We start from the raw sequence: 26,064 nt of genomic DNA, 5'->3' as shown, positions 1-26,064 counted from the left end.
AAGAAAAGTTCGGGTGAGGACCCTGAATAACCTGAAGTCAAGATTGTCCCTCGACCATCAACAAACATACCAGAGGGGGCTGGTTTTGAAACCTCGAGAGTCGATCAGAGCACCCCGAGTGACTCGCTCGAGGCAGTGATAGTAGGTCATTCTCCTTCTCTGCTGGCTTACTCCGAGAAAGCGATAAGAGAGGCTCGGGCCATGAGGACCCCCGACATAGACAGAGTCCCAGTGAAAAGGATCCCTTTAGGGATTGCTTTACTGGGGTCATGATGCCTCTGACCTTAATGATGCGTCCACCCTTTTTGAAGAGGCCAACTGTCTTCTATCTCGGGTAAGTATTAACTGTTGTAGTTCTCTTTTCCCTTTCCTTCCTTTGGACAAACTTATTTTCTTCCCATATAGGCTTTTTCCAAGTCTCGGGCCGATCTGAGCCAGTGTGAGGTCGAGCTTCAGAAAACTTTGGAGGAGAGAAATATTTTCAAGCTCCTTTGTGGGCAAAAGGATGAAGAGCTCAGGGACCTTCGAGTAGATTTGGCCAAGGCTCGTAAGGAGGTGGCCGAGCTGAACGAGTAGGTAATTGTCCTTTTGAAAAAATACAAACTTGATCCAAGGTTGGAGGCTAACATTTTGATGTCTTAGTTGCAGCAAAAGGTTAAGAAGATCGAGATCTTCCGGGGGAATTCGATCAAGTTAAAGCTGATTGACATCGGTAGAAAGAAGGCGTGGACCGCCTTGCTGCGGAGAAGGAGGCTGCTTTGGCCCAACTATCATCGGCCGAAGTTCAACTTCGGAGTGCTAAGGAGAAGAGCTCAGCTCATGCCAAAAGAATCGAGGAGCTCGAGGGCGAGCTTGCTAAGGCCAAAACTGAGGTCGAAAAGGCGAAGACTATGGCCAATAAATCGGTGGCCATGTATCTGGAAAATGTCGAGGCCACCCACGTACAGCTAAGGGAGGACCTTGACCGAGTTTAGTGGGCTGCCGACCTTGCCAAGCACCAATCTCGAAGGGAGACCCTCGAGGAAATCCATGCTCGAGGTTTTGACCTCTCTGAGGAGATAGCACAGGCAAAGGTGCTTGAAGCTGATGCCAGGCTGCTTGCCTCCTCCAATGATGACGATGATGATAAAGGCAGCCAAGGCGGGTCCGATAATGGCGAGAGGACCAAAGAAGAAGCTGCCTCAAGGAAGAAGTCAACCCCGAGCATAGTTAGATTTTATTTTTCCTTTTATTTTTTTGTAATACCTTTGTTGGTCTTTTGTACATATTTTTGTTCAAACATATATATAAAGAAATTTTCCCTTTGAATTCCTTCTCAAATTTTGTCTTCAAGCTTGCTTTGTGCCTTGTAAAATTTTAGCATACTTTTACGCTTGAACAATATGTTTGAGACTTTGGTTTTGGGTGACTTGATCGAGTCATAATAACACTGCTTTTATAGTCAAGTTCAAGTAAAACTTGAACCCGAAGAAATAGAACACTTAGGTTTGTATTGAATAATAATGGATCCTCGATCTGTAGTTGAGTAGGTTTTTGTTAGAACTCGATATAGTGGAACCCTTAGGTTTGAATCGAGTGAAAACGTGCTCTCAAAGTGTGTTGGCCCTTAGGCTCTTTGAATCAGGCCGATATGGCCGTAAAAGAATGGCTTTTTTCCCTTTTTCGGCTTAAAGACTTTGTAAAATTTTGTTATGCCTTAGTATGTATTTTTTACCCGTTGGGTTTTGTAAGGGTTTGACATTGATCGAAACTCATTCACCTTTTGTGCCTTAGCACAAATTTGTATTTGAACAATTTGATACCTTTTATGGTTTTTCGAGGGCTGATATTATCAAAGCCCTTGGGTTATTTTGCCGAGGGTAGCCTTTTTTAACCGGTTTTCAAAGAATTCGAATGCCTGTTTTATTGCGAGATTCGGATGTCTCCGAGCCGCGTTAATTTGGCCGTAGTCTTTGGGTATGCCTCATGGGCTTATTTCCCGATAACACTTTGAACTTAGTCCCTGAGAATGATGGCCTTGGCCTATAAATCGAGGAATGCCTCTTTGAGGTCTTATGGTTTCGAGTTTAGATAATTCGAACATGTTGATTTTCGACGGCAGTCCCCGAGCAGGGGGTCGATCGTTCGAGGGATAATTGTACTTCGGCCCTTGAGCCATTTTTCATAGTAAATCATAAGTATGGAACTTGTAAAGTAGAAATTTTTTGTTGAAGCACCAGATATTTGATAAGGAAAAGTACTTCTTTGAATAGTTCATACATACGTACATATTTTGCCATTGGGGCTCGACTAATCTATATGGCATGGTTCATTCGACCGTTTGGCCTATTACAAGGTTTTCCTATCGAGGCCCTTCTGACATGAAGTATTTTTCCTTGAAAATAAATCATCCCAGGGTTATCCCCCCCGGTATTCGAGGTTGAATGTAAGGAGACCTCGGATACTCTAAGTCAGCACAAACGATGGTTTCCTTGTTAAAAACCTTGCCGAAAAAACCCATTTGGGATAAAAACTAGTCGAAGGGAAAAAGAGTGCAACGCGTGCTTTAGGATCCTAATATCTTCCTGCTTGATGATAAATTCGATATTTTTGCTCGAACACCAGAAAATAAGTTAGCGTAAAATGTAAATGAAAAAGGAGAAGGCATACCTTAGTAGTAATATCACTTGAGGAATGAGATGTTCCAATTGTTTGGTAGTTGCTCGCCATTTATCTTGCCCAGCTTGTAAGATCCCTTTCCGGATATATCGAGGACTTGATAGGGTCCTTCCCAATTAGGGCCGAGTTTTCCTTCATTATGTCTCGAGTGTTGATGGTGACTTTCCTTAAGACCAAGTCCCCGATTCTGAAGTGGTGAATGTTGGTCCTTCGATTATAATACCTTTCGATTCATTGTTTTTGCGCAGCCATTCGAACGAGGGCGGTTTCTCATTTTTCATCTAATAGTTTGAAGCTAGTATTCATAGCCTCGTAATTTAATTCTTCCGTTGTGTATCAAAATCTGGCGTTAGGTTCCCCAACTTTGACTGGAATCAAGGCTTCGGAGCCATATACTAAGGAGAACGGTGTTGCCCCCGTACTGGACTTCGACGTCGTTCGTTATGCCCAAAGGACCTTCTGTAGAATTTCTCTCTATTTTCCCTTGGTGTGTTTCAACCTTTTCTTCAGATTCTGAACGATGGTTTTGTTCGTCGATTCGGCTTGCCCATTTCCGCTGGGATGATATGGTGTCGATAAGATTCTCTTTATTTTGTGATCTTCAAGAAACTTCGTTACCTTGTTGCCGATGAATTGCATTCCATTGTCGCATACAATCTCGGCAGGTATCCTGAATCGACATATGATATGATCCCAGATGAAGTCTATAACTTCGTTTTGTCTTACTTTCTGGAAGCCCTGTGCTTTAACTCATTTAGAGAAATAGTCAGTCATAAATAAAATGAATTTAGCTTTACCTGGGGCCGATAGCAGAGGGCCGACGATACTATACCCCATTTCATAAATGGCCATGGGGACAGGACCGAATGAAATTGTTCTCCAGGCTGGTGAATCATTGGTTCGTACCTTTGACATTTATCGCATTTTCGAACAAACTCCTTAGTGTCATTTTCCACACTATCCCAATAATATCCTACTCTGATGAATTTATGAAACTAGTGATTTGGCACCGGAGTGGTTCCCACAAGTACCTTCGTAAACTTCTCGTAGGACGTAATCGGTGTCCCCTGGTCCCAAACATGCTGCTAATGGTCCGTCGAATGTCCTTCTGTACAATGTCCCATCTTCAGCCAATGTGAATCGAGCAACTTTTGTTCGTAGAGCCTTTGATTCTTTAGGGTCCGATGGGAGCTTTCCGTTTTTCAAATACTCGATATATTTCTTCCTCTAGTCCCAATTTAAGCTTGTGGTGTTTATCTTAGCGTGACCTTCCACAACTATAGATTTTAAGAGTTGAACAACAGTCCTTGAGCCGATTTCGTTGTCCTCGACTGATGATCCTAAATTTTCAAGGGCATCGGCTTCACTATTCTGCTCTCGAGGTACATGCTGCAAAGTCCATTCTTTAAAACGGTGTAAAGTCTCCTGCAACTTGTCCAAATACCTTTGCATTCTATCCTCTCGAACCTCGAAGGTTTTGTTTACTTGGTTTACTACCAGCAGGGAATCGCATTTGGCATCGATGACTTCCGTTCCCAAGCTTTTAGCTAGTTCGAGACCTGCAATCATGGCCTCGTACTCGGCTTCATTGTTAGTCAACTTAGAAGTTTTGATGTATTGTCTAATAGTATCACCCGTGAGCGGCTTCAAAACGATGCCTAGCCCGGACCCCTTCACATTCGAAGTGCCGTCTGTGAAAAGGGTCCACACCCTCGATGATGTACCCGATTTTAACAAAAGTTCCTTTTCGACTTTGGGTACGAGGGTTGGCATGAAAATCGGCCACGAAGTCTGCTAGAATTTGAGACTTGATGACCGTTCGGGGTTGATATTCAATATCATACCCACTGAGTTCGATGGCATTCCGGGGTCCAGGAAAAATCGTTCTTCTTTTTGAGTAGAGAGAAGAATCTATGGCTCCGATCTGACGATCTTGAGATGAATCGTCCTAAGGCAACTATCCCCCCTGTCAGCCTTTGTACGGCTTTAACGTTGTCAATGACAGTGATGTCTTTGATAGCCTTGATTTTATCGGGGTTGATCTCGATTCCCCGATTCGATAGCATGAAGCCAAGGAACTTGCTCGAACCGACTTCGAAAACACATTTCTCGGAGTTGAGCTTCATGTTGTATTTTCTCAGTATCTTGAATGTTTCCTGTAAATATGTCAAATGGTCCTCTGCGCGCAGGGACTTAACTTACATGTTATCAATATATACTTCCATTGACTTACCTATTTGTTCTTCGAACATTTTATTTACTAGGCATTGGTAGGTAGCTCCTGCGCTTTTTAGCTCGAAGGGCATTACGTTATAACAATATGTTCGATACTTGGTGATAAATGAAGTCTTTTCTTGATCTTCTGGATTCATTTGAGTTTGGTTGTACCCGGAATAGGCGTCGAGAAAACTAAGGATCTCATGGCCGGTCATGGCATCGATCATGTGATCGATGTTAGGCAATGGAAAAGAATCTTTAGGACATGCCTTGTTCAAATCCTTATAATCTACACACATCCTAAGTTTTTTCCCTTTTTTAGGGACTACGACTATATTGGCTAACTATTTGGGATATTTCACCTCCTGAATGGACACTATTTTGAGAAGTTTAGTTACCCTATCCTTTATGAATGTGTGCTTTACCTCAGACTGGGGCCCTCTCTTTTGCTTCACTGGCCTGAACTTTGGGTCCAGGCTCAGTCGATGTGTTGTTATCTCTGGTGGGATCCCTGTCATATCTATGTGGGACCAAGCAAAATAATCTATGTTATCGATAAGGAATTTAATAAGCTTTTTCTTGAGTTTGAGGGTTAACCCCATTCCCAGGTATACCTTTTGCTCGAGCAGGTACTCGGTTAATATAACCTATTCCAGCTCTTCGACCGTTGATTTGGTGGCATCGAATTCTTCAGGAACAACGAAGGTTCAAGGGGTCAAAAAATCTTCATCTTCTTCTTCCTCTATTTCCTGATTCCCCGATTCAGTCGAGGCTGGTGGTTGTGATTGCTATTTGGCTTCCTATTTCCCTTTGATGTTTGATCTTTTCGATGTTGACAGCGCCGATATCGGTATTACCTCATTGACCGCGAATATTTCCTTTGCAACATGCTGCTCTCCGTACACTATTTTTACCCGGTCCGACATCAATAATTTCATCATTTGGTGGAGAGTCGAAGAGACTGCCCTCATGTTGTGAATCCAAGGCCTCCCGAGTAGGGCATTGTACCTCATGTTGTCCTAGATTACATGAAACTTGGTATCTTGTATAGTTCCAGCCACGTTCACCGGTAGGTTAATCTCTGCTTTAGTTGTTTCACTGGCTATATTGAAACCATTCAAGACCTGAGGTGCGGGCACGATTTTATCTTGTAGGCCGAGCTGCTCCACGACCCTTGATCGAATGATATTTGCTGAGCTACCTGGATTCACTAAAACACGCTTAACTTGAACTTTATTTAATAAGATAGAAATTACCAGAGCGTCGTTATGAGGTTGAGAAATTCCTTCTGCTTCCTCATCGTTGAATGATACGGTGCCTTCTGGCACATAATCTCGGGTCTGTTTTTCCCTAGTAATTGATACCTTAGTGCGTTTGAACACGGGCCCTAGTGGAATATCAACCCCTCCGACAATCATATGGATTACATGTTGCGGCTCCTCCTATTCATTTTTCCTATTGCCGTCCCTTTCTCTGAAATGATTCTTGGCTCGATCACTTACGAACTCTCGAAGGTGGCCCTCATTGAATAAACGGACTACCTCCTCTCTTAATTGCCTGCAATCCTCGGTCTTGTGACCATGCGTGCCATGACATTTACACATCAAATTGGGGTTTCTTTGGGAAGGATCAGTCTGTATGGGCCTGGGTCATCTAGTATCTTTGATTTTTCCAATTATCGATACAATGCCTGATGCATCGACACTAAAATTATATTCCGACAATCGAGATTCCTTTGTGGGATTAGCGTACTTATCAAAACCACTTTTGCTCCTAAGTCCCCAAGAATTTTGTCCTCGATCACTTCTTCGATCGTTCCGGGTGGAATTGCGTCTTGGGCCACTATTCCTGTTACGACTGTGCATTTGAATCGGATATCCGAAATCCTAATCGATCCGCTCAATTTCGGATTTCAGATTTTGGATTTTCGGATTGGATTCGGAATTGTATTGTTTGAACCCTATCCGATCTGAAATCCGAATTTATTAGGGAAAATATAAATACTAATTTTAGTTTTAGGGTTAGGTATAATCTTATTTCATTTCTCATTCTCTTCTTCTTCTTCATCACTTTCCCCTTTGTTGTCTTCGTTAGGATCAATAAATGAGACCAATTTGCTATGGGAGGAAGAATCTGAAGACATTTTTTCCATAATGTATTCCATAGTATTTTTCATCATCTCTTCATTGGCTTGTTTTACTGAATTCTCAGTCATGGATAGTTGGCTACCTCTAACCTTTTGAACAAGTTAGGCAAAGAGGTCTTCAGTGAAAGAAACAAGCCTGGATTGAGTATCAAAGAACTCCTTTACAGTGTGCTTCATCATGAAGCTTTCATGTCTTACCATAATTTAGATTGGAATGAATTAGTAAGTTGCCTAACCACCAAATTTGTTTGTCTAACCAGGAATGGAAAACGCAAAAAAGAATAAAAGAAAAAGACCTTAATAATACGTACAATCCGATCCGAAAATCTAAAATATTAACCGATCCAAACTTTAAAATTCGATCCAATCCGATATAATTTAGATCGGATTGCATTTTGTGGAATTCGAAATCCGAAATATGTTAGATCCAATTCGATCTGATCCATGCACAGCCCTAATTTCTACGATATACGGTTAATATCGATTTTTGTTCGACGTGGCTCCGTGTTGACGTCCCTCTAATTTTTAGCTGCTGACCTGTTTGGATGCACTGAACTGGAAGGAGCCCCTAATTGGTCATCCTTGACCCTGATCTTCGTTTGGGATCGATTGTGTACATCAGCCCAAGTTATCACCGGATATTCGATCAAATTTTGCTTCAGTTGACGTGATGATATCGAACTTCATTCATTCAATCCCGGAGTGAAAGCTTGAACGGCCCAATCATCTGTGATCGGTGGCAACTCCATGCGTTCTATTAGAAATCGGGATACGAACTCCCTCAGCATTTCATTATCCCTTTGTCTTATTTTGAAAAGTTCTGATTTCCTTGTCGCAACCTTTATGGCCACGGCATGCACTTTTACAAAAGAGTCTGCTAACATAGCAAATGAGTCAATGGAATTTGGCGGTAGGTTGTGGTACCAAATTATTGCCCCCTTCGATAATGTCTCTCCGAACTTCTTCAATAAAACATATTCAATCTCATCGTCTTCCAAATTGTTACCTTTGATGGCGCATGTATAGGAGGTGACATGCTCGTTGGGATCGGTGGTCCCATTGTACTTAGGTATGTCCGGCATATGAAACTTTTTTGGAATGGGCTTCGGAACCGCACTTGGGGGAAACAGCTACTTTACAAAAAAAATTCGAATCCATCCCTTTCAAAATTGGTCGTGCCCCGGTATCTGATCAACTCGAGAGTTGTATGTCTCTACTTTCTTATCATTAGCTTCAATTTTCTTTTCTGCCGACTCGATTCTTTTGGTGATCTCCTCGAGCATTTTCATTATTGTAGGATTGGTCCCCAATTCATTATTATTCAGCCTTTCTGGTACTGGCTCGGCACGGCGGGTGGCTTCTAGTTCGATTCAACTCGATGTTCTATGTTGATTATGTAGTTGTGCAATAGCGGCTTGCTGAGCCTGTAACATTTCGAATACTACCTGGAGACTAACTCCTCCATCACCTCTGCTCTGTGCACCTTGGCCGCCAGATCGGCCTTCTCTGCGAATACTCCCTTCGGGGTTTGTGTCCAAGTCTACATTTAAAGAAACGTGCGAACTGACATCGACTGGGTTGGCAATCGGTGCTCCCCCGAGATCAGCTTGTGGCACTTTGACCCCTGGTGCAATTACATTGTCGTTTTCCCCATGAAATCGGAGGCCATTGTCACCATGTGTAGGTCGTTTTGTGAGTTTGACATGTTTTAACCTGAAAGTAAAGATACTTGACAAGAACAAGCGTAAAATAGTGTGTGTTATCGGAATCAATATTGAATAATCACTATTATCCTTAGCTCCACGGTGGACGCCAAACTGTTTACCCTAAAATTTGGATAACATTTAAATTTGTATTGTGGTTTTAAGGATATGTGATTTCGTCCAATACCAATTGATAAACGAGAAAATGAATGGGTAAATTAGACTCCAAAATAAATCAAACCAGTATATAAGCTAAGCCTCGACCTCGAACCAAAGTAACCTCGAGGTGATATAATATGAATAATGAAGAATAAGGCAACTCGGATGAACAGTAAGTAAGTGGCAAGCAAGAAAGAAATGATTGTATATATTCTTCTCAGTGAGCAATGATGATTACAAATGAATGTAATTCTTCTTTATATAATAGAGGAGTCCTAATTAAGGTACACTTCTAATTATAGTAGGAAATTATATTAACAGCTGATTAACCACCATAGATTGATCCGTTTCGAGATTTACGCCACGATCCTCGACCAATCGCGGATATCTCGCCCTTCCCGTTATAAAGTTATGCCGATGTTACTCGAAGTTTGTTTCTTTCTGGCCTCGATTGATGTCGATCTCGATCTGAAAAGAGGCTTTGATTTCGGATTCGACGTCCTAGCTCCTCGACGTGGCCATTCTTATCTCGACCAAATAGTAAAATCGGGTAGCCCTGATTTCTACCGTATACAATCATTTAGTAATAAACTGAAAAGAGATGTCAGAGGAGGAAGAGATGGAGGTGTTTTTAAGATAATTTAAGAAGAGAATTTTGTTTTTTAAAAATTTAGCACTACATGAAAAATAAGTAAAAGAAACTGAAGCTGGAGTCCGAGAAATTAAAGAATAATCATATACAAGAAACCGTCGTATAATCTTTCTTTAATAACATACCAGACAATGTTAAGAAAATATGTGTTTCTTTTTCTTTATATAGCTTTTGTGATATTCACAAGTAGTTGAATTACGACTCTTTTTTTACTTGTAAGAAGCACATAGGCAGATCTATGATGGGTTATGTGGATTCAGTTGAACCATTATTTTCAACCTAAATTACATATACTCAAAAGCATTTAAAATGCAAACGTCTAGTTAGATCATACTCATTCTGATTTCACTGACTCTAGTTCCTAAATCAAAAAAATGTTAACACACTCCTGTTTGGACATAAATTTTTTTTCCTTTTTTTAAAAAAAAATTCACTTTTTTCGAAATAGCGTTTGTTCATAAAATTTTCAATTTTCATTTGAAGATGCATTTTGAAAATTTTCGAAAATTTGAAAATTCCAAAAAACTGTTTTTCAAAATTTTCACTCAAATCACTCACAAAACTTCAAAAACAACCTAAATTGAATTTTATGTCCAAATACAACTCTAAATTTCAAATACCATTTTCACTTGAACAATTTTTTCACCATTTTTTGTAATTTCACAATTCTTATGCCTGAATGCCTCCTTCTTTTAGAAGGCAATTGAACAGAATCCAAATTGAAGTAAAGAGGATTCAATTACTCGTTTATCCTGCATCTTGAACTTCAGCTATCTGCCCGAACGTCAAACAAGGTAAAAATACTGTCGTAGTAGCTGCACACAAACAAGAGTGTTAATATCGTTATTACTTCCGCAAGATAAGGATACATTAATATTTTTTCGAGAAAGTTCTACATTTATTTATTTTTGCTTTAACTTTCAGATGTCCAATACTCTTTGGTCCGACTAATCCAAGTCAGTGCCTTAAAAGTCCACTATTGGGTTATTAGTGCTCCCTATCAAAGAGGATCATATTCCTATGGGGTTTGGATCAGCTTAATCCTCCGGTATTTTTCAATGGCCTTTTTGATTTTTATCACGTGTACACTTAAAATCGAAAGGTCCAAATTGCATCTCCTCTTGCTTCCATTCTCTTTCAACGGTAGACGTTTAGACCTCTCTTTAAATAATCCTTAAATAATTCTATGGCTTGAAAAATTTCCTTTTCTGCTCTATTACCATCTTAAACCATTTTTAATATATTATTGAAACTCATAGTTACCCTTGCTTACATAAGCTTTACTTTGCTTCTCCATTGTAGTCTTCTCTAGGTGTTAGTTCAAAACGTTTTTCCAATATCACCTTTCTATTTGTCTTTTCCTGGATTTTTCAAGGACAATAAAATTAAGCTCTTAACTTGATCCTACGTGCATTTACGGGTTTGTTCAAAGGTAGAAGTGCTATGGATGCCGAAAATTCTGCTTTTCTGACTTGGAGGTAGGGAGTAGTCTATTTGGCACTGCAGTTGTGGCTTGATCCTAAAAGAGATGTATTACTTAGGCATAAAATGAGTTTTCAGCCGTGGGTATGTTGGAAAAGTCAAGATTCAAGAAAGAAGACGGATGCAATTTGGACCTTTCAATTTTAAGTGTACACATGGCAAAAATCAAAGAGACCATTGAAAAATACTGGAGGGTTATTTACCGGAGCTGATCCAAACTCATTCCTATGATTCGACCTTGAGACATCTAGTTAGCATTGGTGTTGGTGTGTGTACAGCTCCTTGGTACTCTGCTGGATACGAGGCAGCTGGCACACTGGCCACTAGCTGAGGAGTTTCAACTTCATTAGATTTAGAGGAATCAACTCTACCCATTGTATCTTAAGCTCTAGAGTCTAAGTAGGAAGAAGAGCAATGAGGTCCACTTGATAAGCAAGAAAAAAGCTTGCGTAGACTTTGAAAAACTAATCGATTAGACACTTCAAATCCACTGTAGTCAACGGCACTCCCCTTAATTATACTACTCCTCCGTTCCAATTTATATTAACTTGTTTAATTCGGTACGGAGTTTAAGAAAAAATAAAAAATTTTGAAATTTGTGGTCCTAAACAAGTCAAAAAGGGGCTCACGCTATTTGTGTGGTTATAAAAGCTTCTCATTAAGGGTAAAATTGAAAGTTTAAGCTAAATTGTTTCTAAATATAGAAAGGGGTCATTCTTTTTGGAACGGACCAAAAAGGAAATAGATTCACATAAACTGGAACGGAGGGAGTAATATTTATAGCCTGTTTGGCCAAGCTTTTTTTTTTTTGGGCCAAAAGTGCTTTTGGCCGAAAACTGAGGTGTTTGGCCAAGCTTTTAGAAGAAAAAAAAATGTTTTTGAGGAGAAGCAGAAACACTTTTTGAGAAGCAGAAAAAAGTAGTTTATCTCCATTAGTGTGAAGTCAGCTCATGATCAAGTTGTACGTTTTGTACAATAAGATGTCGATCACTTATTTCAGGGAATACCTTTAGAAAAATGTGTAATCTCAATGACCAATTCAAACACGCCAATGCAAAATGACATGGATAGGGTGGCATCTTGACACTTGACTAGCTCGAAGTTTGCAATAATACAGCAGAACAATATGCTACAAGTGATGGTAGGTTAAAGAAACTTTCACTGCTGAAGCCATCTTCTCCACCAACTGGAGGACGAAGTTCCTCCAGGAGGTGGTGTGAGGACCTCGAGCATAGTTTCTTTTTCCATTGGTGTTAATGGAATTCCTCGAACGAGATTCAGAGCCATAATGTGCACGTTAGTCTTCTGCCTGTGCTTCTTGTAAGCCCACATGCCTCCAGCAGCCCCAGCAACTAGTAGCTGTGTCAAAAAAAATTCAAACAACTTCAGCGCCTCTGTCTATTAATATAATCTTGAAAAAACAAGGCCGAGGTAGAGAGCAAACTTTAACTGACCGGAGAGAGCCATAAAGCAGCCGTCTGCATATCAAATTTTGGGGCATAAAGTACTGTCTCACCAAAATCATCCTCAAGCTTTCTGTAGATCTCCTTGTCAGATTTCCCATCTCGAATTTCATCCCGAATTAGCTAAAAAGATGACCCAAGTCAACAACCAGGCCCAATATTTGGGATTACTTAGGCGTGGACACAAGGACAGTTTAACAACAACAAACATACCCAGTATTATCCCACACTGTGGGGTTTGAGGAGGGTAGTGTGTATACAGACCTTACCCCTACCTTGTGAGGATAGAGAGGCTGTTTCCAATAGACCCTCGGCTCAGGACACAAGTACAGTTCGACGAACATATATATAAGTCCTCCATTTTTCATTTTTTTAAAATTTCTGATAAGTAGAACAAACATACAATTGCCAAAGAGAATATCTGGATTAGATAAATGAAAAAGACCTAAAGCCACATGATGCAAAGCAAAGAGGACCTATGACATACCTCCTAAATGAAAAATTCCCTTGTGTGTGAATACCATTCTACTGAAGTATGATAATCAAGGTAATTAGTAAGTTGGTTGAGAAGACAGTAGAATACCGACATAACACTCTCATAGGAGCCAACCTAATTAAAAACGAGATATTACCACAAAACTCAGGAACTCATGGTTTTAGCTCTGGGATTAACTCTTTATCCATCAGAAGCAAGTCCCACAAACAAAAAAGACTAACCTACTATGCAGAAGCTGTTTTCTGTGTTTGGCTCCCAGCTATCACCAGAGGCGGACCTATGCTATACTGAGACACCGGCAACCATAAAATTCGGTAAAAATTTCCATGTACACATGTATATGTCTTTAGAAAATAGTGATATATTAGTAATGGGCACCCTATACACAAAGAAGATTTTGATTGAATCCAAAAGTGCACCCCGACCTTCAAATCTTGAGTCCACATCTGGCTATCACCCTCTACGTCGAAGAGATAGCAAATGCAATATTTAGCAGCACAGAGACGAAATAGTTCCTTGACAGTCCAGAATAGAGCTTTTTCCTTTTTTTCAAAAATGAAGGACAATCCAGAATATAGCATATTCAATCGGCTCAAGAGCCCAAACCCATCATGGAAAAGGTCAATTACAATATAGACCAACTGAAAGAATTCAGTTTACTCATTATCAGAGAAAAGGCGAAAAAACTAGTTGAAGGGAGAAAAATAAATGTCAGTAATATGGGGAAACCTATTGTTGTCTTAAATGTAAACGGAAGAACTAAGCACCTTCAAAAGGGTTACCAGGGGCAGCTTGTTCGTTTACCTCAGCTGTAATTAAGCTTGCATAGCAACGTGAACTGACAACCATTTATGTGTTGGAGACATAGTTTCTTATTTTGTGCCAAAGCAATTCATAAAGCACAGGTTGAAACAGGTGAATCAATGGGCATTACTTGAATGCTACTGCAGGTACATGCGAAGAAATGATTAAAAGATCTGTATTTGATAGAGAATTGGGCGTTCCAATCGTAATGCACAGTCACTTAACGGGTGGATTCACAGAAAATACTAATTTGGCTCATTATTGCCGAGATAATGGTCTACTTCTTTACATCCACTATGCAATGCATGTGGTTATTGATAAACAGAGGAATCAACAAGCTGCTAAGTAAAAAAACTTTCTTTATCTGCAAACGTCAATGAGGAATGAAAACTCTACCTTATCAAAAAGAAATACTTTCTTTATATCTATGAAGGAGTTCCTAGAAGATATTTATTATCTAGAAACTTAGAGCCCAAATTACATAGTGAAGCACACCCCTACCAAATGAAATTAATATATACACAAACAATATTTGACAATGCTAAGGAAATAGATGAATTTCGTATTGCAGATTTGCTTCCTCCATTTCAACTACATATCACTTCCAGTTATTAAAACAGACCTTACATGTTTTGCGCGTGCTCTATCCGACATCTATTATATGAGCCTTGTGAGTAGTTGTGGCCTTTCTAGGAATGCTTTATTATTGAAACTTGGCCTTAAAATCTCAACCCGAAAAAGAAAAATTCTATACATCTGGCTGAATTTTCTTTCTACACCTATTTATTACCTCATCTCATACAGACCATGATATCATCAAAAGAGTAGGAATATGTGAATGCCGGATAAAGGAACTCGACTAGCCTAAATACCCATCAGCAGCACACACATGTTGGTCAGAGCTAGTTTGTTATTATACTTCTTTTAAAAATTTATTTTTGGTACAACTGTGGAAACCGATCATAAAGAACCTAACTTTTTAAATATTTGACAGATACGGGTCTAAATGGAGCGACATAATTAGTGAGAATTAGACCTCAACTTTCTTAGAATTGTTGCTGTTGTGGAAACTAGTGATTCAAATGAGTGAAAATGTAAAACAGAAGAGATACCTTCCTGAGGAGAATGGCAATGTCAGCTTGAGAATCTTCAATGGACTGACTGCCACACTCTGTACACCTGACATTGTGGCTGATGTTTCTTGCTCTTGCCTCTACTACCCTCTCCTTCTTCACCTGATCCTCTCCCCCCTCCATAGCTTCGATAAGTTACTAAGCTTTCCGCTCAACTCCAAAATTATCCAAGAAAGCTGCAAACAAGTTATGGAGTAACCAATTAATTACAAAATCCAATATGTCTCACCAAAATTTTCAGCTAGACATTTCATCGAACATTTCACATGCACAACGCCTGGCTACACAAACGCACAGAAATCGCCACAAATACGGCAATCCCTGTTGGCACAAATATTTATTTACCACTAAAAATTTAGAGTTAAAAGTACCGGCCAAAAGTAAAATCCCGGAAACACCTACTTGTGTGAGAAGGGACAGAGGATATTGGGATGACTACTCCGACTGTTAATAGATTTTTAGAATCTGTAAATATGGCATCCCAATATGTTAATTTCATTTTTATTTTTAATTAATAAGATTAAGTTACTTAATTTTGATGTAAACGTCGAATAGATAAATATTTACTCTAAAATATAGCACACCTTTTATTTTCTTTGTAAAATGGGCAAACAATATACTAATTCTTTTTGTTAGCAATCCATGCACAAATGAAAGCACACTCATCTCCGTCTCTTCGCTTTCAAGAAAAATCTATTCTTTCTCATGTTATTCTATTTCTACCCTTTGTTTGTCAAACAAATGGAAGGAAAAAAAAAGATACTGACAATTGTTTAAAAGGATTTAGTGAGTTATGTCATAAAATATTACTCCTGAGTCCTGATCCAAGGTGGCAGAAGTTGTAAAGTACGACTTTTTTTGGGTCATAAAAGATTACTTTATTACTATGTTATACTTATGATCCAGAGGTGGATCAGTAATAAAACTACTAGCTACTTCACTACTAGGATCCTTGGAAGGATCATTACAAAAACTAGATGGAACGTTACCGGAGGGAGGAGCGGAGAGCATAGTTGTGCATGGATTTACATTTGGGGGAACATGGGGGTAACAAAAACGCATGAGCTGACAAGTCTCCTTCTTACTGCCCCTTCTTTGTCTTCATGGAAATGTTGGTGGACAAAAAGTGATGGTGTATCAAAAAGTTATAAGTTGTTGCTGCATGATAAGTGTGTACCATAGTTTGCTAATCCATCAGCTACCATATTTGTCTCTCTGTATATATGCTGAAGAAGAGGATCACCCAGCGGCTTATGATCAAGTTAGTAAAGTGAGGATTATTGGAATGGAATAAAGTATGACTTTTGGTGTTCCTACCAAAAGAAAAAGACTTGGGTTTTCGAATGAAAGATGAGAGAAAGAATAACAAAAAAGAAAAAATGATAGATAGTATTTAATTATAGACTGTTCAATGTTTTGGCAATGGGTACGGCAAACCTAGTAGTTTTGATTTAAACCTTGTGTTATTTTAAACAATTCATTGATCATTTACAATTTAGTAATTTAGAACCCAATTAACTAAATTGCTTATAGTTCCGAACCCATATACTAGTAAATTTAAAAAATTCGTTGAATATGAGTCTATTTCCCCGTGCACAAAATAAATACACGAGTTATACTTGCAAATGATATAAATTCTGTACTGGAGTTCATTGATCCCAGTGTGTAATTGAGGTACAAAAACCAGACAATTTCGTAGCTAGACAGTGCTATTAAACTGTGTTTATAAAAAGAAAATCAGAAGTCATGAGATTAACAAAACCGAGTCTACAAGTTGTTCGTGTATCTTTAAGAAATTTAACCTCTTATCATTGTTCGAGATTATTGGATTAATTCCTCCCATGAAAACGAAAAAATTATTATGTAATATTGGTAAAACAAGATGCGAACTTAGAATATTATGTATATATATGTTATTACATGATAAATGGGATTAGCTATATTAAAACTTTAAATCAACGAAAAATTATTTTCTATAATGTTTAGAATAAATAATTAATTATTGAGTTACCTAAGTAGTAAAAGAATGCAATTTAATTCTTTTCCAAATGAAAAAAACTCCTATGATACTTATATGTGTTCCATAAGAAGTGCGTTTAACAGTGAAAGAAATAAGAAATAAAGCAAAATTAGTTATTGTATAATATTAAGAGTCAAACTGTTGTTATTAAAAATTTGTAAAAATATAAATTTGAAACAATAAAAAATAATAATATATTATCTGTGAGTTTTCATTAATTGTTTTTCTTTTTATAAATAATATTCCTACAAATTGAACTCCCTATATCTATTTAATGTATTTAGTTGTTTGTCGTAAAATATCAATTCAATATTAGTTATTTTTAGAATTTACCTTATGACATATGTATAGGGTAAAATTGGTCCATAGTAAATGATCAAATGATGCACGCTACGTGGAACCGAAGACAGGTAAAAGGCGAATCACGTGATAATCAGTACCGGGAACAACAACTGCAATTGGTATCGGATAAACCCCGAAAGGAACCTGGTCAAGGGGAGAAATTCGAATGTTTGCCATTAGATAGTATTCAATAAAGAATATTCTCTAACATTAAATTGGCACTCATTGCAGAGAATATTTGCATTCATGGCTTGCCATTACATATTCATCAATTGCCCATTTATTATCATTTAATAGTAGTTTGATCCTAGGATCTTGTTTCCCTGAATTTAGACATAAATAATAGGCTCAACAACAATTATAAGGACAAAATTCTTGGCAAACTTATGCTATATTCTATTCTCAAGCTCAATCAAATAACTTTATTTTCTCTTTTACATTGTTCTCATATCTGTCCTCGGAGGCATTACTCTCGGAGCCAAGCTCGTCATTTCCTTCAATTTTAACTGCTACGTCTTATTTTTAGTCTTGTTTATTTATTATTTTTGGGTCGAATCAGTTTGCTTTTCTATAAACCACGTAACAAATTCATTGTACCGTTTTACGGGTAAATGGTTTAGCGCCCACCCTGGGGCTTAGACAGTTCGTAAGTGAATTGATCCTTGTATTTATTATTAACTTGTTTGATTCTTTGTTCCTTAGCAAGAAATTGAAAATGGCAACTAACGATGTCAACATCGCACACAACGTTGAGGAATATGAAAATCTGCCTTAACATGAGAATTTAATCAGCGACACTCGCACCGATGGGGATGAGACAACCCCGATTCATGAAGGACAGTATCATCGACATGCACGGGAGCCGACTCCTGATGATGCGCAAGAGGAACATGTTGTGGAAATAGTAAGAATCCTAAGAGAATAACAGAAAGTCATCATGAGCCACCTCTTAAGGCAGGATCAGGTGATAATGCAATTGAAGCAAGCGTTGTCAGGCGCTTCCAACAACGCAAACGGAAGGGGTCTGGTTCCTCTCGACGTTCCCGCAAATTAAACAGCTCTAAGAGTTGATAATAATACCCTGAGGGGTGAGGTCAGTTTTGACGGTGCCGTGGTGCCGGCACCGGATTTGGTAATGATAACAGTAATGATCCCTTCAAAATTGAGTTCCTGAGATTTATAAGGAAAATGAACGAACGGATGGATCAAAACGCGAAGGAATTTCACGCTGGAATGGATCAGATTCTAGGAGTACCACCAGTTTTGAAAGACCCATTTATACTCAGTTGCAGTTTAAACCGAGCGCAGCACCGGATTTAATTTAGAAAAGGTTCAAGATGCCGGACATAAAAAGATACAATGGGACTTAAGACCCGCATGAGCACATCACAACTTATACCACGGCTGTGAAAAGGGAACGATTTGGCTCAACATGAGATCGAATAGGTTCTACTAAAGAAGTTTGGAGAAACCCTCACAAACGGGGCCCTGACATGGTATTCACTTTTACCCAAGCATTCAATTGACTCATTTGAAATGCTGATTCCTTTATAAAGGCCATGCCGGAGCCAAAAAGGTCCAAGCCAAGAAGGCGGACATATTTAGAATCACTCAAGATGAGTCCAAAATGTTGCAGGAATTCAGATTAGATTCCAAAAAGAGAGGATGTTTCTACTGGTCTTACAAGACGAGTGGGCAACGCAGACATTCACAAAGGAATTGAATCCAAGAAGCTTCGACGCCTCCCGAAAGCTGAAAGAAAGCCTGCTCGAATTCCAAGAAACTATATGGGTGGATGTTCATAACCGCTATGAATCAAAAATAAGAATAGAAGATGATCAGCTCGGGTTTCCGATATCAAACAAAGGACGTGACCGAGACAGGAACCGAGATAAGTTGAAATGCATTTTTGATGCAGACCAGCGATCTTCTAAAGGTCATTTCCTTCCATATAAGAGAATCGAAGGACGTGGCAGCAAAGGGTTCTGGTCCTCGGATAGGTTCGCCCCCGATATAAAAATTGACCACGGCCGGAACAACAGATCATTACAAGAAAAAGAAGTATTGAGGGACCGGGAATCCACATATCCTAGGTTGTCGGATTACAATTTCAACATCAGTATAGTGAAATTAGTGTCAGCGATGAGGAATATAAAGAAGCACAATTCTCGAAGTCAATCAGATTTGATCCCTACCAGAGGGACCCTAACTAATGGTGCGAATATCATGGTACTCACAGCCATAGAACTGGGGACTACCGGCATATGCATGAGGAGGTGGCGACATTATTGAAGAATGGCCATCGGGGAGTTCTTGATCGACCGAGCCAAGAACAATTACAACCGCAGCCGGGACAATGCGGAGCCTTCGAAAATAACAAAAGACCCTTATCGGTTGACTATCAACATGATTTTTGAAGGAAATGGAATAACCTTCTCGGCGGCCAAGGTCTGAGATGAAGAACCAGAGTTTGGGTAAGGGCTAGAAATTATCTCGAGGGGAAGGTATTAGGCACCCCTCAAGATCCACTAGTGTGGTACCCGGCCATGTTACAATTGTGAAGTAAACAATCAAGGCTCAAATAAGGACTCGCATATAACATTGCAATTAGGCAGAGAACTTTTGAAGGCAAGTAGAGAGGGCAGAAATTTATGAAAAAGTATTTGAATAGTTTTACAAGAAGAGATGAAAGCAAATAAAGGGAAGGGGGTCCTAGGTTTTTGATTAATATGGATCACTTCAATGCAATATCCAACAATCACTCCTCAGAAGAGGGGTCGCACGTGATATTAGTGCACCGGTCATCATATCCATATTCTACCCTTCCCACCCCGTTAAGGTATTAAAGCGCGGAAAGTTTTGTTACTTATTGCATGCTAGTACCCGTCCCAATCCTATCAGTCCCGGAGGCATTTAGGACTACTAATCCTAAAGGGAAAGATATTTGGGGCCTTTTGAGAGTTTTCAAAGGACAAAAATACTAGGGCGTCAATCAAAAACACTTAATACAAGTAGAGGAGAAAGCAAATAAGCAGGTAAGGCTCATGTAAACCTCCTTAAATCAGATAAGCCATGGAGTTTAGCATGTCTTGCATGTACTGGTTTGGTCTTTAAAAATTAAAGCGATAAGCGGACTGATTCAACATACTTTTAGACAGGAAGTCCGCATTAGGCTCACTCGAATGCAGTTGTTAAAGACTGAGCCACTTTAATTAGTCAACTTTACCTTAAGTGTGGGACAGAACTACTGATTGTAAAGGAGTTGCAGAATAAGATAAGTTTCAGAAAAGATTGCAGACTTAATACAAAGAAAATGGTTTAAAACGAGTTTCAGAAAACATACTTGTTTAAGAAAAAGAGTTTCCGAGTTTTAACAAAAGAACTGAATTGCAGACTGATTCAAAAGGTTTATCAGATAAGTATAAAGAAGTGAATTCAGATTGATTTGAAAAAAATATTTGTCAAATTATCAGGAAAGCAGTAAGTTTTCAGAAAATATGCACTGATTTGAGAATATTTATCAAGAAGGAAAAAGATGCACTGATTTGGTTGCAAGAAAAGTTTTAAGGGTTCATAAAACGTGCAGAAAGTCGCTTGTTTTAGCAAAAAGGGTCAGTACTGTTTTAGACGAGTGAAACAATTCTGATTTGAAGTTCCTATAGGCATGATCCCTATGAGTTACTGATTTTAATACCTTTCAAACGTTAACAGCCTTATAACCATGATATCTATATGCTGATTTATCATTAAACCTAACGATTTGTCTAATGTCATTATAAATGCAAAAATGCAAATCCTTATAGGCATAGTATCTATATGCATAGTTGCAGAAATCATAAAGTTAGATCTTATAGGCATGGTTTCTACTTGTGAGATTGCATAGATTAACAATAAAAGTCCTATAGGCATGGTTTCTACCCTTTTGTACATAAAAGTAAATCCCCTCCCCTTTTCACTAGATCCCCGAGTTTATACAAATTATTACAGACCAGAAAAATAAGACAGAAATAAAAATACATCAGAAATTACAGCTACATCCGAGCAGCCTAATTCAGACTTAGTATCTAACAATATGAGATTGAACCACTTCCGAGATCCAGATTTCCAAAGCCTTCTCTTATCTAGGGTGTTTCAGAGATCCAAGGAGTTTCAAGAAGTCCAGGCAGTGCTTACACCCAAGATATTAATTAGAAAGAGTTATAGTGCAGTGTGGAAGGGCCAACCCTCAGGTGTCCAAGTTCAGAGGGAGCTCAGGGAGGTCCCAAGGCAAGGCTCACAAGAGAGGGGCAGAATTTAGTTTCTAAGAATGAGTAAGTGTAAGAGGGGGGTTAGAGAGTGCCATGGCAACCTGGTGGTCATGCCTAGCCATATGATAGGCTGGCACGCCCCTGACCAGGCCTGTTCAGCCAACAAAGAAGAGCACAGACCTATTGAAGGTCAGACTATGGTCTGGACAGTGATTAGGACACTGCCAGACCAAAGTCTCAGGCTCAGAATACACATAAAGGGAAAGGGGAATGGGAATTGAAAGAGTTTAGGACTCAGGGAGTCCAGTCCATATACATGAACAACAATATCAAGTGTTGTCATGTTTTCTAAACCATAACTCAACATACAAAGGGTTTAGGGATGGGGATTCATATAGGAGCAGGAATAAACAAACTTGCAAAAATCAGTAAAATAAACAAAGAGAAGACTGAAGCATAAAAACATAAGAGAAAGGCAGAATTTAGACAAGAAGAGACATACCAGTTGCAGAAAGGTAAGCAGGAAGAAAAGCAGAATACTTGCAGCCAAAGCACAATCAGAGAAGAGGACTCTAGCTTATGAGTTCAGAGAAAAACTCGAATGCTTTTAAGAAAAACTAAGAGTATTTGAGAGAAGAAGTAGTGACTTATGCTGTGTGTGTTCGTGTCTCTGAAAGAGAAGAGTATAGGTATTTATAGTTTTGAAAACGAGTAAAGAATAAGGTAACAAGTATAGCTTTAACACAAATATGGGCATGATCACAATCAGAATCAATTAACACAAGACTTCCCTTTAATCAAGGGATTATTGTTCAAACGGATACTAACAGGATCAAAAATAAGGAAAGAAAATCAGTTTGTAAGCAGAATGGTTGTTGCCATAAAAGGAGCAGTAAAATCATATAATAGGTATTTAAGTCCAAGTACAAGATTGTACTTATTTTTGGAAAGGGTTTAGTAAGGCCAAACCAAGAAAGAGAATCAATTAACCCTTAACAGGCGAGTAAGAGGGAAAAGTTTTGAAATCAGTTATGAGTTTGAAAATCAATCACAGAAGGGACTCAGTATATAAAGGAATGCGCAAGTAATAGACATGTGAAACCAAGCTATGGCAAAAGAAACAACATACAGTAGTAGCATAGAGCAAACATTCGAAGCATGATAGTCAGGTTTCAGTGGTTTAGTAATGGAGAAAAGGATCAGAGGCATGCAAAAAGTCGAGTGAAAATCATAGTCGAGTTTGACAGGTAGCAAGAACTCAGAACCAAAAGAGTCACATAAAGAAAAAGAGAGTTGAAGTAAAGGAATCACATTGAGCAATTTCAACAGACGAAGAACTTCAGGAACTCAAATAGACCCCCAAAGAACTAGGGTTTTCAAAATCAGTCAGGTTTAGAGGCGATAAACAAGTGAAACAAACAAACAAATTCAAAATCTCGAATAAACCCCAAAAATTAGGATTTTCAACATGCTAACTCAGATAGAAAAACAGGTAAACGAATGTTAACAAACAGACTAAGAAACTCAAACAAAATCTCAAGAATTAAGGTTTTAAACATGCTAACTCAGATAGAAAACAACACAAGCAAAACATAGTAAAACATGTCGAGAATCAAAGAAGAGATTCGAAATACCTTAACATAAAACCCTAATTAAAGAATAAAGAGTTTTGAAAGCAAAAAATTAAAGAAACTTTGAGAAAGATGCTTAGAAAGTTCAAACACATATAGATCCGGGGCAGATCTAAAATAAAATCGAAGGAACCTTAGAGATTAGGATTTCGTAAGAAACCCAGGCGATGAGAAAGACTTTGAAAACCATCGATCTAAGCAGGAAGATCGAACTCGAATAGTCATGGTTGGCTTGAACAAAGGTTGAAGACGACCGGAGAACAGTCATCAAGCAAAGGCTTGGTCGAAACCCCTTCAAGATCTGGTCATAGGACCTCAAAGACGAGCACGTAGAGGCCCTGAGAGGCTGGTACAGGTCTCCGATGAGCCTGGGAAGCCATGAATTAGGGTTTCAGTGAGAGGCGACGACTAGGGTTTGAGGTGGGTTGAGAGAGAGTTGACAGAAAGAAGGGATTCAAAGGCGGCGTCTATGAAGGAATGAGGTAGGTTTAGGGGTCGTTTGAAATTAAAAAGGAAAGAATCAATGGTGGTCGTTGATCTAAGTGATCAACGACCGAGATTGAACGGGGTTATGGGCTGGGTCGGTTGAGTAGGTACTGGGTCGGGTTAAAGGTAATTGGGTTGGGTATTTTGGGCTCGAATTTGGGGCTGAGTTGGGTTAATTAGGGGTGCCAAATGGCTGAAATTGAAATACAATTGAGGCTAGATTGTAAATAGCCACTTTTTCCATTTTTGTTTTATAAAAAATAGCAATAACGATTTTTAAGAACAAATTAAAAGTACCGGGTAAACAAATATAATATAAATATTAATTAAAAAATGCTAGGGTTAATTTTATAATTATAAGATGCTATCAATTACATAATAGGCTATAATTGCAATTATATGCAATTTAGCTTTTAAAAATGCCAAACGAATTTGTAAAATGTGCAAAAATCACCTTAATTGTATTTTGGTGTAAATATGAGGATAAAATAAGTTATTCACCGAAAATAATAATTTTAGGAACAATTATTGAATTTATGGTATAGGCAATAACTTGGTTTTAAAAATCCTTAAAAATACCAAAATTCTTGGGTGTGCTGATATATGCACATATATGCTATTTTGAAAATATTTTGGGTATAAAATTACCTAGGAAAAAATTGAGTATCAACAGTGCGTCCTTTCAAGCGTTAGAGACTGTTCAGAAGATTTTTCGCCAAGAAAGGGTTCTTCACCAACTTCCCGGTGACCTAAAGATATGCCACCGGAAAACAGGGGAACTATCTGTATAGGATAAAACTTGTCCATAGTAAATGATCAAATGATAGCACGCTACGTGGAACCGAAGACAGGTAAACAACGAATCACGTGGCAACCAATACCGGGAACATCAACTATAGTTGGTATATGATAAACCTCAAAAAAACCTGATCAACGGGAGCGGTTCGAATGTTTGCCATCAGATAACATTCAATGAAGAATATTTTCTAACATTAAACAGGCAGCCGTTGCAGATAATATTTGCATTCGTAGCCTGCCGTTTCATATTCATCAATGACCCCTTTATTATCATTCAAGAGGAGCTTGATCCTATGATCTTGTTTCCCTGAATTTAGCTATAAATAGCAGGCTTAATAACCATTGTAAGAGATGAAATTCTTGGCAAAACTTATGTTATATTCCATTCTCAAGCTCGATCAAATAACTTTATTTGCTCTTTTACATTATTCTCATTTCTGTCCTCGGAAGCATTCCTCTTGGAGCCAAGCTCGTCATTTCCTTTAATTTTAACCACCGAGTCTTATTTTTAGTCTTGTTTATTTATCACTTTTGGATCAAATAAGTTTGCTTGTCTAAAAATCACGTAACAAATTCAACTGTACCATTTTATAAGTAAACAACACAGTCTTTTTTAGGAGCTATAGCGCAAACTTTTTCATTCCCAAATGTCTAAAAGACCATGAGATTTTATTTTTAAATTTGTATTATTTTCCAAATCTTTGACAAATCGTGGTAAAAGTGTTTTTGTGTTCGATATTAGATACAGAAATAATAATATTAAATTTTATAAGATATTTCATATAATTTAAGGTTCATATGGTATAAAGATTTTTTTTTTATTGAGCTAGCTAACGTGAAATTAACATTCTATCAGTTTTGGGAACTCAATTTTTTTATATCTCAGACACTTTGTCTAATGCTACTTATGTGACTTTTAAGATGATATATTTATTGACATAAAAAAATACGTGCAAAATATGTACAGTAAAACTAATATAAATAAAAATCAAAAGTGAAAGAATAGACTTATCAATTTGGACTAGAAGTAATTACTTTTGGAAAAATGACATAATTTACAACATAAAAAGGGACAAATGACATGGGATGGAGAGAGAATAATGTAGTGCAATATTTTAATTAAAGAAAAAAAGAACAGAAAGAAAGACAAATAGAAGAAGAAAAAGAAAAGGAAGCAAAAAAGGAGCGAGGAGGATGAAGAGAAGAGAACAGAAGAGAGAGAACCTTTTGAATTTGCTAAAGAGTTTGTCCAGACTCTTGGTCTTGGCCTCCAAGTCAGCCAAAACTAAGATAAAGCTAACCATAGTTAACTTAACTCACCAAGGTTAGGTCAATCACACTAGAGAGCCATTGAACCGGTTAGCGAGAAAGGTCCATGATTAAAATATTGACAATTAAAATTTATTACACTGACGCCTCATAAAGATTCCGTCGATCAACTTAACGTCGTCGAGGAAAATGCAGCGTATAAGGGGGGCACAGTAACGCCGTAACGGAACGAATTGACGGTTCAAATGAGGAGAGCTCTTCACCGTTTGATAAAAATATCGACGGTCAGAGATTAAACGGCGTGTTGAAGTTGAAACGGGGGTTGTATAAAAATATGGGTTCAAAGGCCAGAGAGGCT

The 26,064-nt window shown here is 38.4% G+C and overlaps 1 protein-coding gene across 3 annotated transcripts; it reads right to left on the bottom strand.

The window, feature by feature from the left end:
• Window positions 1–11,983: 11,983 nt before the first annotated feature.
• LOC104249376 (cytochrome c-type biogenesis CcmH-like mitochondrial protein) lies at window positions 11,984–16,215 on the bottom strand. Of its 3 annotated transcripts, none has more exons than XM_009805789.2 (4): window positions 15,903–16,215; window positions 14,893–15,089; window positions 12,472–12,603; window positions 11,984–12,376 (listed from the first exon to the last, which is right to left on the bottom strand). In XM_009805789.2, exons 2-4 carry the CDS (start codon window positions 15,034–15,036, stop codon window positions 12,176–12,178), a joined length of 477 nt encoding a protein of 158 aa, XP_009804091.1. In that variant the 5' UTR covers window positions 15,037–15,089; window positions 15,903–16,215; the 3' UTR covers window positions 11,984–12,175. The 3 variants fall into 3 exon arrangements, with proteins under 3 accessions (XP_009804091.1, XP_009804092.1, XP_009804093.1); XM_009805790.2 differs by lacking the exon at window positions 15,903–16,215 and adding an exon at window positions 15,498–15,675; XM_009805791.2 differs by lacking the exon at window positions 15,903–16,215 and adding an exon at window positions 15,316–15,396.
• Window positions 16,216–26,064: the final 9,849 nt, after the last annotated feature.

This window comes from Nicotiana sylvestris, chromosome 8, assembly GCF_000393655.2.
Source record: "Nicotiana sylvestris chromosome 8, ASM39365v2, whole genome shotgun sequence".
Lineage (NCBI taxonomy): Eukaryota > Viridiplantae > Streptophyta > Magnoliopsida > Solanales > Solanaceae > Nicotiana > Nicotiana sylvestris.
This window is presented reverse-complemented; position numbering and strand designations above follow the sequence as displayed.

Bases quoted from the DNA above. Each gene is read 5' to 3' on its own strand.
- LOC104249376 (XM_009805789.2), bottom strand. From the start codon at position 15,036: ATGGAGGGGGGAGAGGATCAGGTGAAGAAGGAGAGGGTAGTAGAGGCA. The intron at 12,604-14,892 runs GTATCTCTTCTG...TCATCTTTTTAG, and splicing joins TTGCCATTCTCCTCAGGAAG to CTAATTCGGGATGAAATTCG. The intron at 12,377-12,471 runs GTCAGTTAAAGT...TTTTTGACACAG, and splicing joins CTGCTTTATGGCTCTCTCCG to CTACTAGTTGCTGGGGCTGC.